This window comes from Rana temporaria, chromosome 4 (assembly GCF_905171775.1).
Source record: "Rana temporaria chromosome 4, aRanTem1.1, whole genome shotgun sequence".
Lineage (NCBI taxonomy): Eukaryota > Metazoa > Chordata > Amphibia > Anura > Ranidae > Rana > Rana temporaria.
Genome location: NC_053492.1, coordinates 425,057,455 through 425,074,632, shown reverse-complemented (window position 1 = coordinate 425,074,632; position 17,178 = coordinate 425,057,455). Strand labels below are relative to the sequence as shown.

Sequence of the window (17,178 nt, the reverse complement as noted above, 5' to 3'; positions counted from 1 at the left end):
CTGCAATCCGCCCTTAAACAGCTGCTCCCCACACTCCAGTGTGAAAGCCCGAGGAGGAGGAAAGAGGGACTTTTCTTTAAATTAGGGACAGTCTCTTCGAAATCGGGGACAATTGGGAGCTATGAAGTTGTTCTTGAAATCAGTGAGCATCCATTATACCTTCCATTCCATTATATGTAAAGCCAGGGGCACGTTTTCATTTTAAAACAATAATTCATTTTTGTTTTAAATTTTTTACCACCAGTGGAGATGTTCTTATAGCTGTGGATGACCACAAGTCTGTGGTTGAAGGGAATTGGTTTGTGTATTACACCTGAAAACATTTACACAGACAAACCAACCATAACATATTCATTTTTTATTGACTTTTATTCGTTGTTTTTTATATACAGAATTTTTTTTTTTACATGAAAGCAATACAGTGGTCATGTTTTATATTCCTGATAAGGGTTATACTTATTTAAAAAGAAGATAATTCTGCTGCTGAGCAAACAGGTTGTCTAAGGACAATGCCCAGTCACCGATTCCATGTATGTGCATGGGGGTCTCTTCATATCAGTGCAGCACAGAGCCACTGTAAGAAAAAACAAAATTAGTTACAGAAAATTAATGTATGGAGGTTACATATATATATATGTGTGTGTGTGTGTGTGTGTGTGTGTTTATATATATATATATATATATATATATATATATTTATATATATTCTCTTTCTTATGGTCAGGACTAAAAGTATATATATATATATATATATATATATATATATATATATATATATATATATATATATATTTATATCTGCATGCATCCAGCAGGTGGTGCTTGAGGCTGGGTTCACATATATGCAAGTTGGGAAATAGACGTTTTTAACAGCATCCAATTCGCATAACATGTGAATGTGACCGGCTTTCAATGGAGCTGGTTTACACCGGTGCAATGGTGCGGTTTTGAACATGGTACTGTTAGGTAGATTCACGTACAGTGGAATAAAGTTACGGTGGCGTAGCCTAGTGTGTTTAGGCTACGCCGCCGTAAATTAGCTAGGCTAGTAGTGATTCTAAATCAACTTACCTGCTAATCTACGGCGGCGTAGCCTAAAACGAGCGGGCGTAAGGGCGCCTAATTCAAATTGGTTGGAGGGGGGCGTGTTGTATGGAAATGAGGCTTGACCTCACGTTTTTTGACGTTTTTTGCTACTGCGCATGCGCCGGGCGCCTACATTTCCCAGTGCGCATTACGGCTAAGTACGCCGTACGGGCCTATTGATTTCGACGTGGACGTAAACAACGTAACTCCCGATTCGCGGACGACTTACGCAAACGACGTAAAAAATTCGAACCTCGCGGCGGGAACGGCGGCCATACTTTAACATTGTTATTCCACCTCATAGGTGGAATAACTTTAGGCCGCCTAAGGCCTTACGGAAACAACGTAATTGGACTGCGGCGGGCTGGCGTACGTTCGGGAATTGGCGTACGAGCTCATTTACATAATCTATGCCGGCCGCAATGGAAGCGCCACCTAGCGGCCATCCGAAAAATTGCAAGCTAAGATAGAACGGCGCAAGCCGTCCTATCTTAGCTTTGTTTAAGCGTATCTCTGTTTGAGCATACGCTTAAACATTCGCGGCGTAGATTCGGAGTTAGGTCGGCTTATCTACTGATAAGCCGGCCTAACTCTTTGTGAATCTACCTATGCGTGTTTTTGGGTCCGGATCAGGTGCAAATTCAGGGAATAATTCACACCTGAACCGGTGAACAGAAACATACCAGATTCCGGACTGCAAAACGCAGCCGCATATATGTGGACCCAGCCTAAAAGTTTATCCAACGCCAGCCAAAGCCAGAATTTTTTTCTAACTTAGTGACTGATTGCAAAGATCTGAAACTCAATAGGTGGTGTGTTGCATTTTTCTAGAGAGACCACTGCTTCCACACAGAGAGGAAGGGTCCTTCTTAGCAGCATGCTAGCAGGGGACAGGCAATTCTATTCAGTCTGTGACTTCTTTTCTACAGAAAAGCAACTGTAGGACTATGCTGAATAAAAATAAAGGTCTAGTTGGGCTTTAAAATGGTATCTGTAAAAGAATGATATTTAAATAGTACAAAAAAAAAAGCATCACAACTTATTACATCCCCAATAAACTTCCCCCACAATTATCAGTTTCTATGAGCTGTACATTTAATATGAAGTCTTTCAGTCCAAAATGGAGAAAATTACCTCAGATAAGGACAAACTGATGCTTTCCACCCTTGTCTGCGTCCAATATCTCAAACATTTCTAAAAAGAAGAAAATGTATTTTTACTGGTATGCTGCTGTATTGCTACAATTATTATTCATACAAAAGATTGGAATATAAAAGCTAATGCTTAATTGGTCCCCCCCCCCCGATGGAGTCGATTAAATATAGTATTATATTGGACATAACTTATATACAGGCACTGCATCCCCAACAAATTACTAAATACCACCAAAGAATTGTGTTATATTTTAAGATACTTTTAAGGGGTGTCAAATTAATGTACAGAAGCATAAATCATATCATACAAGGATCTTTTATTCAAAAAGCCTTAAAATCACACAATAGAGTATGTTAAGGTCATACAAATACAAAGATATCATGTAGCCTTAGATAAGGTATGGTAGTCCTGCGCCCTCTTTTATTATACCCCCATTAACTTTGGATGGAAATTCGCTTTTTGGTTCATGGCATGTTTGGTTGTTTTTAATATTAATAATAATATATACAGTATAAGGCCCAGATTCACAAACAGCGGCACATATTAATGCCGCCGTAGCGTATCTTCTTTACGCTACGCCGACGCAGCGCAGAGAGGCAAGCACTGGATTCACAAAGCCAGTGCTGCCAAATCTGCGCTGGGTTTCCTAGGCGTAAGCCGGCGTATGTGGAAGTGGGCGTGAGCCATGCAAATGAGGCGTGACCCCATGCAAATGATTGGCTGAGTCTCAGACAGATACGTATAATGAACGGCGCATGCGCCGTCCCGTGGACGCATCCCAGTGCGCATGCTCAGAGCCACGTCGGATCTACTCCCTAAGATACGAGGGATCACTGCCTACGGCGTGAATGTAACCTACGCCCAGCCATATTCACGTCCAACGTAAACGACGTAAAATACGACGGCTTGTGTTCCCTGGTGCAGCCCTTTGCATGGGATGCTGTTGATTACACCTCCTTTATGGGGCATAACTTTACGCCGGACGTATGACTTTACGCCCACTGCGTCGGACGGACGGACGTTCGTGAATCGGCGTATCTCCCTCATTTGCATATGTGAATAGAAAATCAATGGGAGCGCCAAATACGTCCAGCATAAATATGCGCCCACTCTATGCCGGCGTAGGCAAGTTACGTCGGTCCGATGAAGCCTATTTTCAGGCGTATCTTGGTTTTGTGGGCACGGCGCACAGATACGACGGCGCATATTTGCACTTACGCAGCATATATCGAGATACGTAGGCGCAAGTGCTTTGTGAATCCGGGCCTATATATATATATATATATATATATATATATATATATATATACACACACACACACACTATATTGTCAAAAGTATTGGAACACCTACCTTTACACACACATGAAATTTAATAGCGTCCCAGTCTTAAGCCCCGTACACACGGTCGGACTTTCTTTTACAACAGGAATTCTCTAAGGCCCCATACACACGATAGAATCCATCCGCAGATAAATCCCAGCAAATGGGTTTCTGCGGATAGATCCTATGGTGTGTACACGCCAGCGGATCTGTTTCCGCGGAGAAATCTCCTCTGGGATGGATTCCAGCAGATCGGATATTTGCTGACATGCACAACAAATCCATCTGCTGGAATCCATTCCAACGGATGGATCCGCTCGTCTGTACAGACTCACCGGATCCATCCGTCCAAAGGGATTCCCCGCACGCGTCGTAATGATTTGACGCATGCGTGGAATTCCTTATATGACAGCGTTGCGCCCGTCGCCGCGTCATAATAGCGGCGACGGCGCGACACGTCATCGCCAGAGGATTTCAGCGCGGATTTCAATGTGATGGTGTGTACACGCCATCGCATAGAAATCTTCTGAAATCCTCGAGAGGATTTATCCGCGGATACGGTCCGCTGGACCGTATCTGCGGATAAATCCTCTCGTGTGTATGGGGCCTAAGGCTTGCAGGATTATTACCACTGATGTTAAAGTGTTACTAAACCCAGTAATGCCCACAGCTTATAAATCTTCTTTTTATATTAAAATACTGCCACAATATACTTTTTGAATGATCTGTAAACCACGGTTACATGATAAACTTTCTCCAGTGCTGAGAGTTCAGGAAGGAAGAGATTTTCACTACAGCCTGTATACACGCCCACATGTATTATGTCAATATCATGTGACCTGGCTAGCTGTAGAACAAGTAAATGTTCTCTCCAGCATTAAAGACACAACTGAGCATGTGCAGGTCAGCTACTCTGCCCCTGTTAGCTAGCCTTCCCCAGATAGACAGTGCCGTTGTACGCGTTGTACGTCACCACGCTTTGCTCGAGCATTTTTTTTACGATCGTGTGTATGCAAGACAGGCTTGACAAGAATCACGTTGAGAAAAACTTTTTTTTTTCCATGGCATTAAAAACGGTCGTGTGTACGCGGCATAAGAGTTTTCAATGTAGGGATGGGGTGGAAGCGTGTGCCAACTTCAGTAGACTTGTACCCATTGTAAGGATGGAGGCAACTTATATTGATAAGTTGATTTGAAACCCACCATTTACAAAAGTTTTTTTATTGTTGCACTGTGTGCTGGTCTTACATGTTAGACCAGCACACAGTATCTCAAATGAGAACGGCACTTGTTGTTTTTAGTAGTAATGCCTTTCCTTTTTCTTTATTGTATCCCTTCCTTTTGCACACTCTTTCTAGAACCATCCATTCCTGATGACACTGGACACCTGGAGCCCCATCCCATAGACACTAGAGACTTCTCGAAGATCGTCAAATGGCAAGTACATTCTACCGAACCACAATGACGCATACACAAACTTCTAAATTTAAAATTCTGACCCACAATGTGCAAGGCTTTAGCACAAAAGCATTTCAATATTTCCATAGATTGGGTGTAGATATTCTTACAAGAAACACACTTCACACGCTCCTCAGTGCCCAAATACCTTTCTGATAATACAGGATATCGTTTTGTTTCGATTCGTTATTTACATAAATTTGTTAGTTTAAACTTCGTTTCATTCATTTTCGGAACTTGTTTAGTTTATTCGTTTTCTAATGGATTAGAAAAGTTTTCGCATTAAGAAACGTTTTTGAAATTCAAATAGTTTTCAAATTCTAATTTCCAAAAATAATAAAATAGAATAGAAAATAAAAGGAATAGAATATAATTTTTTTTATTCTATTCCTTTATTTTCTCTTCTATTTTATTCTCTTTGGAATTGGAAAACTATTCGAATTAGAATTTCGCCTCAAATTTTTTTTTCATTATTTCGGATTCTTTTAAATTTTGGTACTATTCGGAAAATCTGGATACATCCCAATAACGAAATATTCGTACCGAATTTTAATTGGGAACAAAACGAACCGCACATGTCTACTTGATATGGTAAAAAGCTAAGCTATCTTGCATCATGATAATGAAAGACTATCTGCGCTCCTTAATGACACAGTGAAGTTGTTTGAAAAGGTTTGGAATCCCTGGATCTTCTACCTCTCAGGAAATGTCTAGTGTTGTTATTTTTCTTTCATTGATCATGATCCAAGAAAGCTTAGCTTTTACCATATCAAGTAGACATGTGCGGTTCCTTTTGTTCCAAATTAAAATTCGGACGAATATTTCGTTATTCGGATATTAGAGAGGTTGTCCTCTGCTATATCGCGGCATCCTGGGCTATGCAGTGTCTGTGATTTGGACTGGGACGGGGCGATGGAAGGGACCTCATCTAGAGATATTCTCTTTGTTTGCCTAATCTGAGCATGTTTACAACATTTCACACATACTGAATGGGGCCAGTAGGGTCCCACCCATTTGTTGTTACATTGTTTGCCTGTAGGTTTTGTACTCGCTGGCTCTAACGTTTGAAGTTGCGAAATTTAACTTGTATTTCATTTTTCTTCCCTTTTATATGTTTTCTTTATTTCTTGTTCTTTCTATGTATGGGAACAAACTGTACTTATGTGCCAATCCCACTGTGTTTTGTATAATTTTAACCCCCTTTTTTTTTATTGGAAAAAATAATACAATTATTGGAAATGAAAAGCAGTTCATCAAGAACCCCCCAATCTGGAGCTAAATTGATATCCATCCCTTGAAAAATAATAACTCCCACATCCAAGGCTTTCAACATGCTGCACTTTTATTAAAGGATATGTAAAACTAACATTTCATATTCCTGATATGTACCTGCTGTACCATATGCTTATATATAAAAAAAACCGTATCCTGTTCTCTTTGTATTGCTTGCTTTGTGTGAAATCCCTGGTGTTCCTGCCAGTCGCTCTGCTTTCTATTAAAATGGAACACAACTAATCTGCGTGAAGGAAAATAGTTCTTACTTAATACGTCACGTCATGTCATGTTGATAAAGAAGTTTTGTACTCTTGTGTGTAACCAACGTAACATTATTGTTGTCTATGTGCCAGTTGGGTTTTGTATTTTTTACTTAAATTTCAATAATATGATTGGAAAGTAAAACTGATCACACCAGCATGAGAGCACAGCATAGTCAGTTCCTCTAGCTGTCCTGGGAACTCAGATTGCTCTCCTCCAATGATCCAGGCCCTCTGCTAACACCCTCCCCCCCAAGCCATTCACTGGGATGGGCTGTGTGCAGCTGATTCTCCTTCTCCAGCTCTCTAAGATCATTATACAGCTGAGACAGAGGGTATGTAAAATACTTATAGAAAGGGGTATTTATAATTTTATATATATATATAGTATATTGCATATTTAATAGATGTAATTTATTTCTCAGAGTGGACCCTCATTCATACGTATCTTGGAATGGGTCCCTAAAGAAGTAAGCGGATCGCAAAAGGCGTTGCTTCCAACACTGATGATGGTTTTCAGTGAACACTGATTTGATGTTTACACTTTATACGTGTGGATTGTACTTTTTAACTTTTGTTTGTTAGATACAGTAAAACCTTGGACTGTGAGCATATTCGTTCCAGAAACATGCTTGTAATCCAAAGCACTTGTATATCAAAGCATTTTTTACGGGTATTAAAAGAGAGAGAGGCACCTCTAAGTGTAGCAATAAGTTGCTAAATGTTTACCTTCATTAAATGTAACCATATTACTACACTTAGAGGCGCCTCTCTTCTTTTTTATACTCAGTTGTGACATGACGCTGCTCTTATATCAAGACATCGCTTGTATATCAAGGCAAAATGTATTAAAACATTTTGCTTGTCTTGCAAAATGCTCTCAAACCAAGTTGCTTTCAGACCAAGGTTTTACTGTATTATCATTATTTTTATGTGGTTGTTGTCTTTATGAGGTACAAGTAAAGTCCCACCTTTTTTTCGTACCCTCTCTCCACCTTGTTTGCTGGATTGAGGGGTATATGGTATTACCTTAAAGGTTAACTCCACTTTTGTGAGAAAAACAGTAGAGCACATACCACTGCTACACAAGCCATACTGTAATTTAATGTTTTTAAAATCACCTTTACTTTTCAATCTTCAGCACTGTCATTTTATTTTTACTTCAAAGCAATTTGGCAACTTGGAGGTGTGGCGTACAGAACCCCCCCCCCCCCCCTGGCAATGTAATTTCCTGCCTGTGTGATTGGCTCACTGATTTTCCCAGGCATCTACACTAAGATAAAAGTAAAACTTTAGGCATCCTCTGCAACAAAAATTTCATTTTTGGTGAAATACTCAGAAAGGGTTAATTACATCTAAAGGGATGCAAACACTGCAACTTTTCTCATTAGAACCCTACAAGTGCATTAGCTGATTAATAATAAAAAGTCACTCCTATTCATATTCACTTTGCATGTTGGCATAATCAAATAAACAGCTTTTTCTTCAGGGTAGGAAATTGCAACAAACATTGTTAAAAGCCTTGCACAGTACTGTACATTGATTACTCAGAGGGGATTTTTTTTTTTTTTTTTTTTTTTTTTCATAACAAAAGTGCAATCACTCTTTATTAAGTGTATTGCTCCTTTCACACTAGGCGGACTCAGTCACTGTGGAGTCTGCCTGCTCCCGCCAGCTCAGCGGGAGATCTGTCCGCAGATCTCCGCTGAGCCAATGGATGACAATCTCCTCTCTGCTCACTGAGCGGGGAGGGGCTTGTCGGGCGCCACTGTCTCCTATGGAGTGATCTGATGAAAACGGACAGCATGTCCGTTTTCATCAGATCATATCCGATCCGCCATGGACGGATGGGGACGTATCCCCATACGTCGGTTTTTAGCGGATCGGATTGGGTTCGGATGTCAGCGGGCATGTCTCCGCTGACATCCGACGCTCCATAGAGATGCATGGAGCGGCCGTTCAGGTCCGCCATCAAAACTGACAGGCAGACCTGAGCGGTCCGTCCGTGTGAAAGGGGCCTTAGCCTGGACAAAATTCTGAGAGAAAAAAACATTTATCACTTCTTATTGTAAGTACAGAAAAACATCCAGTGAATACACAACTTCCAAACTGAGCTCACAACACTGACTTTGCTGTACTGAAATCCCAACCAGTATGGTCAGCCTTGCCCAGTTATCCCCTGCTGGACTACAGTACACCCCCCTCATGTTGATGAAATAAAGAAGGAGATGGAATGACCCTTTAATACAGCCCAGACTGCACAAGGAAGAAGGTCCAGCATAATTATTATTATACAGGGTTTATATAGCACCAACAGTTTGTGCAGCACTTTACAACATAATGACAATATCTGTAAATCTCTGTGTTCTGTTTCCACAACATAAAATCTAACATTTCTTCTAGCGTGTCATAACTGAGTTAAAAATGACATTTTGTTGCATTCCTGACATGTTACGAGTTTGTCTTCTACATCACACAAAACAATTCCACCTGCTTGTCTCAGCTCGCCCCTGCCTGACATCCATGACACAAGTGACATCACTGCCATTAGTCACAATGAGAGTGATAAAAATACTCCTATTACATAGGTCACTCTGGAGGACATAAATCAGGCTTTTTTCAAAATAATAAAAAGAGAAATATAGAACAGTATCCGTCATCCATACAGGGCTGATCTAAGGCTACATGCACACAGGCATATATGAATGTATGTTCCATATATGCTGACAGAAGTTTGAGGAAAACAATGCCTCTATTGTCACATATGTCCACGCGATTATGCATACGTATGGCGATTAGAAGCGAAAACGCATAAACTCATTCTGTTGGCTAGAATATTCATTTATTCTAGCCACTGGAATAAATGTAGGCGCATATGTATGCTTGTATTAGGGTTAGACCCCTTTCACACTACCGCAACTTCAAAGTCATGTGATTCTGCTGTGATTTGGCGGCTGCGATTTTGCCGCAATTTCAGGGAGACTTGAGGTCTATGGACCTCAACTCTCATCAAAGTTGGACCAAAGTAGTGCAGGGACTACTTTGAAGTTGGCACGACTTGAAGTCATACTGATATGAATGGTTGTCATTGGAAATTATGTACAGTAAGTCAATGAAATACCTGACCGATCCTGCCAGTTTCTGCCCTCCCCTCTGTAAACTGTCCACGGTTTATCATGGCTGCTGAGCCCTGGCACCGTGGTCAGTTTACCTGCCTCCATCATCTGCAGCTCTCCTCTCTGCACTCCCCTGTCCTCTCCCCTCTCCCCTCCCTGCCTGTCAGCTAGTGACAGTGTCCGCCCCTCCACTCCTGCGGCTAAAATAACATTTACATTTTTATACAATACTCTCTGTTTCCTAATGCTGTGTCCTCTTGTGTGTGTGTTTTATTTAAAAAATTCTGTCTCTAACTGATTTCAAAACGCTTGGCGCTCACAAGACTGGCCGCCTCTCTCCTCCTCTCCTCCTCCCGACTGACATCAGCAGGGGATTCTCGGCCCCTCCCGCTGCAGCTGTCAGATGGAAGAGAGGAGAGAGTCACGTGAGCACCAAGCGGCGCTCTGAAATCAGGTATAGACCCCATTTTTTTAAAAAACACACACAGGGGCACACAGAATTAGGAAACAGAGAGGATTATATAAAGTGGTTTAACAACCACTTTAAGCTGTCAGATAACTGCAATCCACTTGTTGGTACTACTTCTCAGCCTAGACTATGTCGGGCAGATGTGTCAATGCAAAGGACAATTGAGGAGACATTTCCCATTCCTAGGAAGTGACATCTTCCACATCTTACCACCTCTCTACTACTACTAGGACTGCTGCAATATGTGAATAAGCCCCTTGCAGATCTACACCACATTGATAAAAACCACTTACAAGAAAAATGTAGTTCTTTGTTTCTGTCCTTTTTTAGGTGTAGCAGCATAAATGGAAATAATTGTTTGTTTTATCTTCCTTAAAGCGGCGTTCCACCCAAAAATTGAAATTCAGCTTTAAGTGTTGGTGACACCCTGACATGCCACATTTGGCATGTCATTTTTTTTGGAGAGGGGGGGAGTGGGTACCCTGTTTTTAGAGGCACCCAGCTCCCACTTCCTCCCTGGCGCCACGGCACTGGAAGGAAGATCACCTCTCCCCCCTCCCTCCCTGCAATCTTCTGGGACACGTCACAGGTCCCAGAAGATTGCTCGGCCAATCACATGAGCAGTGCATACCCCGGCTGTGCCAACAGTTAGAATGCCGGTGCCGCAAGGAGGAGGGGGAGAAGAGCAGGGCTTTGTACGGCCGCATGGCTGGACCGTGGGACAGGTGAGTGTCTGATTATTAAAAGTCAGCAGCTACACTTTTTGTAGCTGCTGACTTTTAAATGGGTGGAACCCCACTTTAATTCTTCCTATCCCCTGGATTTGTTTTATATATATTGGCTGATATAAGTCAATATTGACCTTCAAAGTAGATAAAAATGGGACTTGAGTTACCTTGAAATGGAAGATCCCTGCATAGTTGTTATCAAAGCTTTGATCTCCTGGAACCACGCGGTTCAAACACTCTTCATTTAGGGTGAGAGATGCAATGGAGCAAAGAAACCAGCAGTCGCCTGTAAAAAACAATATAACATTATAGCCATACTGGTTGAAAGATGAAGGCATTGTCAGGGGGAGAATGTTCGCTCGATTTTCTAACTGTTAGTGGGGACAATATGCTGTTCGCAAATTTGAAGGAGCAGGATGGCAAATTTTTCTTGCACAAATATATTTTTAACTGTATATGGTTTTCACTCAGAAAGTTCCAAGCGAATGTTAAAAGCAAACGAATTTCAAATGACATTCCCCAAGTCATCAAATGTACAAACAATGGGCCGGATTCAGAAACGAGATACGACAGCGTATCTCCCGAAAAATGATCGTGTGTACGCGGCATTAGGAATGCTGAACACCATTTGGTAAAACTGTTACTGCAGGGCTCACCTAAAGATCCTTGCCGTACATCAGCTCGATTTGCACCTTCGTTAATAAATTGAGGCTTTTCCTTTATTTCCTAAGAGAGAATATAAAAATGTAGATGTTACAGTGTGCTACTGAAGAATGATGCAAAAAAAGTTTGCCCAACACTGAACTGTTCTGTTCAGTTCTGGAAGGATGGTTTAAAAGGAGACTGTTCCTAATAGGATGATGGAGGCTGCTGGAGGCCCCTTAATCTGCAGATCCTTGTTCCCCGCCTGTCATAGTGATCCTCTGGATTCAGTCCTTTGAGTCACTAATCCAGAACAACTATACAGATAATTACTATACTCAAACTTTCTTATTTGCCTGTGTTCAATGGCAGTAACTTGAAGCCTAAGGATGAAGAGGACAGGCTGCCAGATAATATTTTAAGAAAAGGATCATCAATGACATTCCTCTATCACTTTAAGGAAACGTTTGCTTTTAAGTCAAAACAAACCAAAAAAATTATATGCATTACATCTCTACAAAACGTGTGCATTTCCCCATGTTTTATCACTTTAAAGACCCTGCAAGTACAAACAAAATACTGCTTAACCCTAAGTTTAGTGCTTTTTGCAGTTTTTGCAGAAATGCATTACAGCCCATTTAACATGGTTTCCTATGGTACAATTTCACATCTATGCGTTTTGCGGCCGGTGCATTTTTTTTTGTAGTGGGTCGGGGACTTTTTCCCGTGATTTGCGTGTAATAGACTTCAATGGATTTGCACCGGAAATGCAAGTGTTGTGTTTGTGAATCGATTTTTGATGTGTTTTGCGGTTCTTATTTGAACGCTGTATATAGCTGGTTGCTAAGCAGGGGGCCGGGATTCTGGCCACCGCGTTCCTAACATCCGATGAGTTAGCTGACAGCAGGCTTCCCCACTGAATGTAAAAAATAAATAAAAATTGTCGGAAAAAAAAAAATTGCAGAAAAAAAAGAAAAACGCAAAATAAACAGCGTGATGCTCCCCCACAGGTCTATACCAAGCCCTTCAGGTCTAGTATGGATTTTTTTTTTAAATGGCATGGGGCCCCCCTCAAAATCCATACTAGACCCTTGCCGCTCAGTAGGTCAGTAAAGGGAGGGGACAAGCAAACCCGCCCTTCTGAAGCATACCAGGCCGCATGCCCTCAACATAGGGGGTGGCGTCACAAGGGGCGTACTCTCCAGGTGACATCATTGGATGGTGCCGGACAGCGGGAACACGACAACAGAGCAAGACAGCTTCAGGACCAGCTTTTTTTTGTGTTTTAGCAGGTAACCAATGGCGATGAAGAAGACAGCGGTGGCGAGGAAGAAAAAGAAGAAGACAGCGGCAGCGAGGAAGAAGAAGACAGCGGCGGCAAGGAAGAAGAAGACCGCGGTGGCGAGGAAGAAGACAGCTTCACGGAAAAGACAGCACAAGAAGAAGACAGCATAGGGAGATGACGGCTCTGGGAGAAAATGGTTCTGGGCTTCTTATTTAATAAAGGACTCAAAAACCGGTATCTACCTGATACCCATTCACATAGGGGTAGGATAGATTTCGATATTTCCCCCCCACTCGCAGACCCCAACAACCACCGGCCAGGGTTGTCGGGAAGAGGCCCTTGTCCTCATCAACATGGGGGCAAGGTGCTTTGAGGTGAGAGGCACTGCCCCAAAGCACCCATCCCCCATGTCGAGGGCATGCGGCCTGGTATGGTTCAGGCGGCATGCTCGCATAAGGGTCTGGTATGGATTTTGGGGGGACCCCACACCATTTTTTTTTTGGCGTGGGGGTTCCCTTCTAATCCATACTTTTTGCATTTTGCAGATTTGCAATACAGTCCATTTAACATGGTTTCCTATGGAACACGTTCTGTGGTGAAAATCTGCAAAAAGCACTAGAAATGCATAGGTGTGAACCAGGCCTAAGACAGTCCATGCACGTACCAATTTTTAGTTGATTTGACCCATTTTTCAAGCCATCTGGAATCGCAAATATGTAATCTCTAGACAGTAAGGACGTTTGAACCATGTGTGGGCAGGCTAAATGTACCAAGTTGATCGATCGATCAACTTGGGTACAACCAGCCTGTTGGATTCACTTGCGATTATTGCTTGCGGCTGCTATAACAATAATCAATAATGTCTGTCTTCTCAGTGTCAGCACTGTCTGTGTTGATGGGGAAATCAGGGAAAGCCATAGCCATGGGCCTTAGGCAAGCCATAGATGTGGGAATCTTAACTGGCCAAAATTCAAACCATCTATGGCCCGCCTCAAAAACACCCACAAAATTAGTCAACCACTAGGTTTTGGGTGATTGTGACATTGAAAGTCAGCAATAAATTGATAGTTTTAATACAGTTTATTGAAAAAATCACCTCAATTTTAACAAAAAATGGGATTGAGGTTCAAACATTCTATCAAATTGCCATATGCACATCCAGCTTAAAGGGGTTGTAAAGACAAAAATATTTTCCTCTTAAATTAAAGTCTGACAGTAGCTGATAAAGTAAAAAGTAATGTTTTGCATTATAACTAGTTTGATACCTGTTGAAATCGAGCTGTTTTATTCACCACCGTCACTCCTGAATCGTTATTCTCCCTGACTTCCTGGTTTGCGGTGCGCATTCATTCTTGCTACATCACGGCCTAATGGGAACTACAGTTCCCATTAGGATTAGCCTCCATGCCTGTGAGGGATAAGAGAGCATCTTCACGCAGGGCTGTAGTCATAGGGAGGGGGTGAGCACATTCTGCTTTCCACCATGCAAAACAGGTCAGATGCTGATGGAAAGCAAGAAGAGGAGAGACAGGAAATGGCATTTTCAAACCGGGATTACTGTATTTTGGAGGTCAAAAGGAAAAACAAGGTAAGTGATATTTGAATGCTCTAGCTTACAGCAATCAATTGATCTAATAAAAAACTAACCTTTAGGCCTCGTACACACGGACGGACTGTCCGATGAAAACGGTCCGCCGGACCGTTTTCATCGGACATGTCCGCTGCCGGATTTTGGTCTGATGGCTGTACACACCATCAGACCAAAATCCCAGCGGAAAACAAACGCAGTGACGTGGGCGCGACGATGACGGTCAATGCTTCCACGAATGCGTCTAATCACTTCGACGCATGCGAGGGCTGTTGGCCGAGCGGACATGTCCGGTAAGTCGTACAGACGACCGAACATGTCCGACGGACAGGCTTCCAGCGGACATGTTTCTTAGCATGCTAAGAAACATTTGTCCGCTGGAAACCTGTCCGCTCGAACGGGAGTCCGGTCCGCTCGCCCATATGGACGACCGAACATGTCCGTGGGAACTGGTCCGCGGACCAGTTTCGGCAGACATGTTCGGTCGTGTGTACGAGGCCTTAGTGTTCCTTTAAGGCTGGACTAAACTCACAATTACTCACCTATATTCCAGTGGTCTGATGCCTGGGACTGCCCCTCTCTGGCGCTGACATCTTTTCCTCCCGCTTCTTCTTGGTGACAGTTTTTGGCCATCTAGTCTGGACGGCACAGGGTGATGTCACTCCCGTGCATGAGCGTGAGTTATTCAACACGGAACACTGGCACCATGCTGGATATGTAAGCTGAGTTGCGCATGCACAGTCTAGTGTACATTTTGCAAAAGATTGCTAACAGACAGGTAAGTTTATTTTATTGCAGAAGCGGTACTACATGTCCCTTCTGCAATAGAGTTTGTCTGGTCATAGTTTTTTTTTTCAGGCCTTAGTTCCACTTTAAAGAACAATTACGTTTCTCTGGCCCTTTATTACGTCTTCTTATCACCACCAATTCTATGGTCTGTGGGTATACATATGATCACTACATGGTTATGTTATCTAATTTTTCCCTTTTTCTCTTAGGCTGCATTCACACTTCAGGCTTCATTCATGCTTCAGCATTTTGTATCGCGGGCAGATTTGCCACGATTCTGCCCACGATTTGAAAGTGCCGATGTGTAAATGACAAATCGCGGGACTCGCATTTAAGATGCCATTCATTTGAACGACACCTAAAAAGTAGCTCCTGAACTTTTTTGGGCAACATGCTTTCTGCGACTGCAGCACGATTTATCGGGGCAGACCTGTGCCGCAACTTTAGGTGTCGTTCAAATGAATGGCATCTCAAATGCGAGTCCCGCGCTTTGACATTCACACATCTGCGCTTTCCAATCGCAGGCAGAATCTCGGCAAATCTGCCCGCGATACAAAATGCTGAAGCATGAATGCAGCCTCAATGTTGAGCATAGAAGAGCGACAGGGAAAATTGAATATACCTACCTCTCTTTTTTTTGTTTCTTTTTGTGTTTGCTCACTGAGATAAGTTACCTACAAGCCATGCTTGCTGGAATATATATCTGTATATTACTTTAGGATACCTTGTACCTCGGTGTATATCTATAGAATACTAGTTTGTTTTTTCTATGGTATTAAGTACTGAAGTTTTTAATTTTTTTAAATTTTTGGAAAAGAAAGAACAATTAAACCACAATTAAGATATTAAAGTCTCACTTACCGCAGGTCTTTTCCAGACGAGCCCTTGTACTTTTTCTGACTTTGGTCCAAGATCATTGACACCCAGAGAAGCCTGAGCAGCTAGAAAAGTTGGATCTTCAAATAGCTTTCCAGATGCCAGGCACTGTGCCAGCAGCTCCTCATAGTCCTGGTTCAAGTATTTTACCGGGTTTTTATTGGTGCCAATGCCTAGGGCTGAGCACCTATCCTTGGCCAGCTGAGCAGCAATACTTGCCATAGTACACTGATGTAGAGAGGAGAGAAGCTGCAGAGGCAGATTCCGTTTATATATAGAAGAGAAAACTAGGTGTCAAAACCCTAAGGGCATCAGGGAGGAGAAAGGCCAGACTCATAAGAGAGGGAGGGCAATGCTCAGCGAGGTAGGACAGGGTGTGTATTGGAGGATTATCTTCGTAAAGAAAGTCAAAAGTGTGTTTAGACCTCTGATAACACCAGAAAACACAGTCCAAATCATAATAATCCCTATGTAAGCACTGAGTTCACAACTAAAACAGTCAGGGTTAAAAAAAAAAAGAAAAACAATACAATGTAATAAAATAAACAAAAAATAAAAAATACATATAGAAATGTGATTAATAATGAATATAAATGTATTTGATAAGGGGCATTCCTGTTTCCTGCAGGTTAAAACAAATGTAAAACAAATGTGGGCGTTTGTGTTTCTTATGCCCCGTACACACCATCACTTTATGTGATGAAAAAAAACTTAATTTTCTGTGAAGTAAAAAACGACGTTTTTGAAACATCAATTTTCAAAAACGATGTTGCCTACACACCATCGTTTTTTCACAATGCTCTAGCAAAGCGCGGTTACGTTCACCACGTTTTTCCATTGAAGCTCGCTTCATAACTAGCTTCTGGGCATGCGCGGGTATAAAAACGTTGTTTTAAACGTCGTTTTTTGCTACACACGGTCAATTTCTGTGAAGTAAAAAGCGACGTTTTGAAAAACGACACATAAAATTGAAGCATGCTTCAATTTTTTTTGTCGTTTTTCACAAGACATAAAACGACGTTTTCCCCCATACACGGTCATTTAAAGTGACGTTTTTAAAAACGTTGTTTTTTTTCATCACATAAAGTGATGGTGTGTACGCGGCATAAGGACTTGGCTGATGGGGTA

The 17,178-nt window shown here is 42.0% G+C and overlaps 1 protein-coding gene and 1 long non-coding RNA gene across 2 annotated transcripts; both read right to left on the bottom strand.

Annotated features, from left to right (window-relative positions):
* Positions 1-341: 341 nt before the first annotated feature.
* Positions 342-2,330, bottom strand: LOC120935453. Its single transcript, XR_005748496.1, has 2 exons — positions 2,221-2,330; positions 342-574 (listed from the first exon to the last, which is right to left on the bottom strand). It is a non-coding gene; the product is annotated as an uncharacterized LOC120935453 (long non-coding RNA).
* Positions 2,331-6,742: 4,412 nt separating this feature from the next.
* Positions 6,743-16,341, bottom strand: LOC120935777 (calpain-8-like). Its single transcript, XM_040347838.1, has 4 exons — positions 16,036-16,341; positions 11,527-11,596; positions 11,005-11,156; positions 6,743-6,880 (listed from the first exon to the last, which is right to left on the bottom strand). The coding sequence occupies exons 1-4, from the start codon at positions 16,270-16,272 to the stop codon at positions 6,743-6,745; spliced, it is 597 nt and encodes a 198-aa protein (XP_040203772.1). The 5' UTR covers positions 16,273-16,341.
* Between the last annotated feature and the right edge of the window lie 837 nt (positions 16,342-17,178).

What these genes read in the sequence shown, in the direction of transcription:
- LOC120935777 (XM_040347838.1), bottom strand. Translation starts at nt 16,272, where the DNA reads ATGGCAAGTATTGCTGCTCAGCTGGCCAAGGATAGGTGCTCAGCCCTA. An exon ending in TCGTCTGGAAAAGACCTGCG is followed by an intron (nt 11,597 to 16,035) that starts GTAAGTGAGACT and finishes ATTCTCTCTTAG; the next exon opens with GAAATAAAGGAAAAGCCTCA. An exon ending in CATTTTTATCTACTTTGAAG is followed by an intron (nt 6,881 to 11,004) that starts GTCAATATTGAC and finishes CCTCTGTCTCAG; the next exon opens with CTGTATAATGATCTTAGAGA.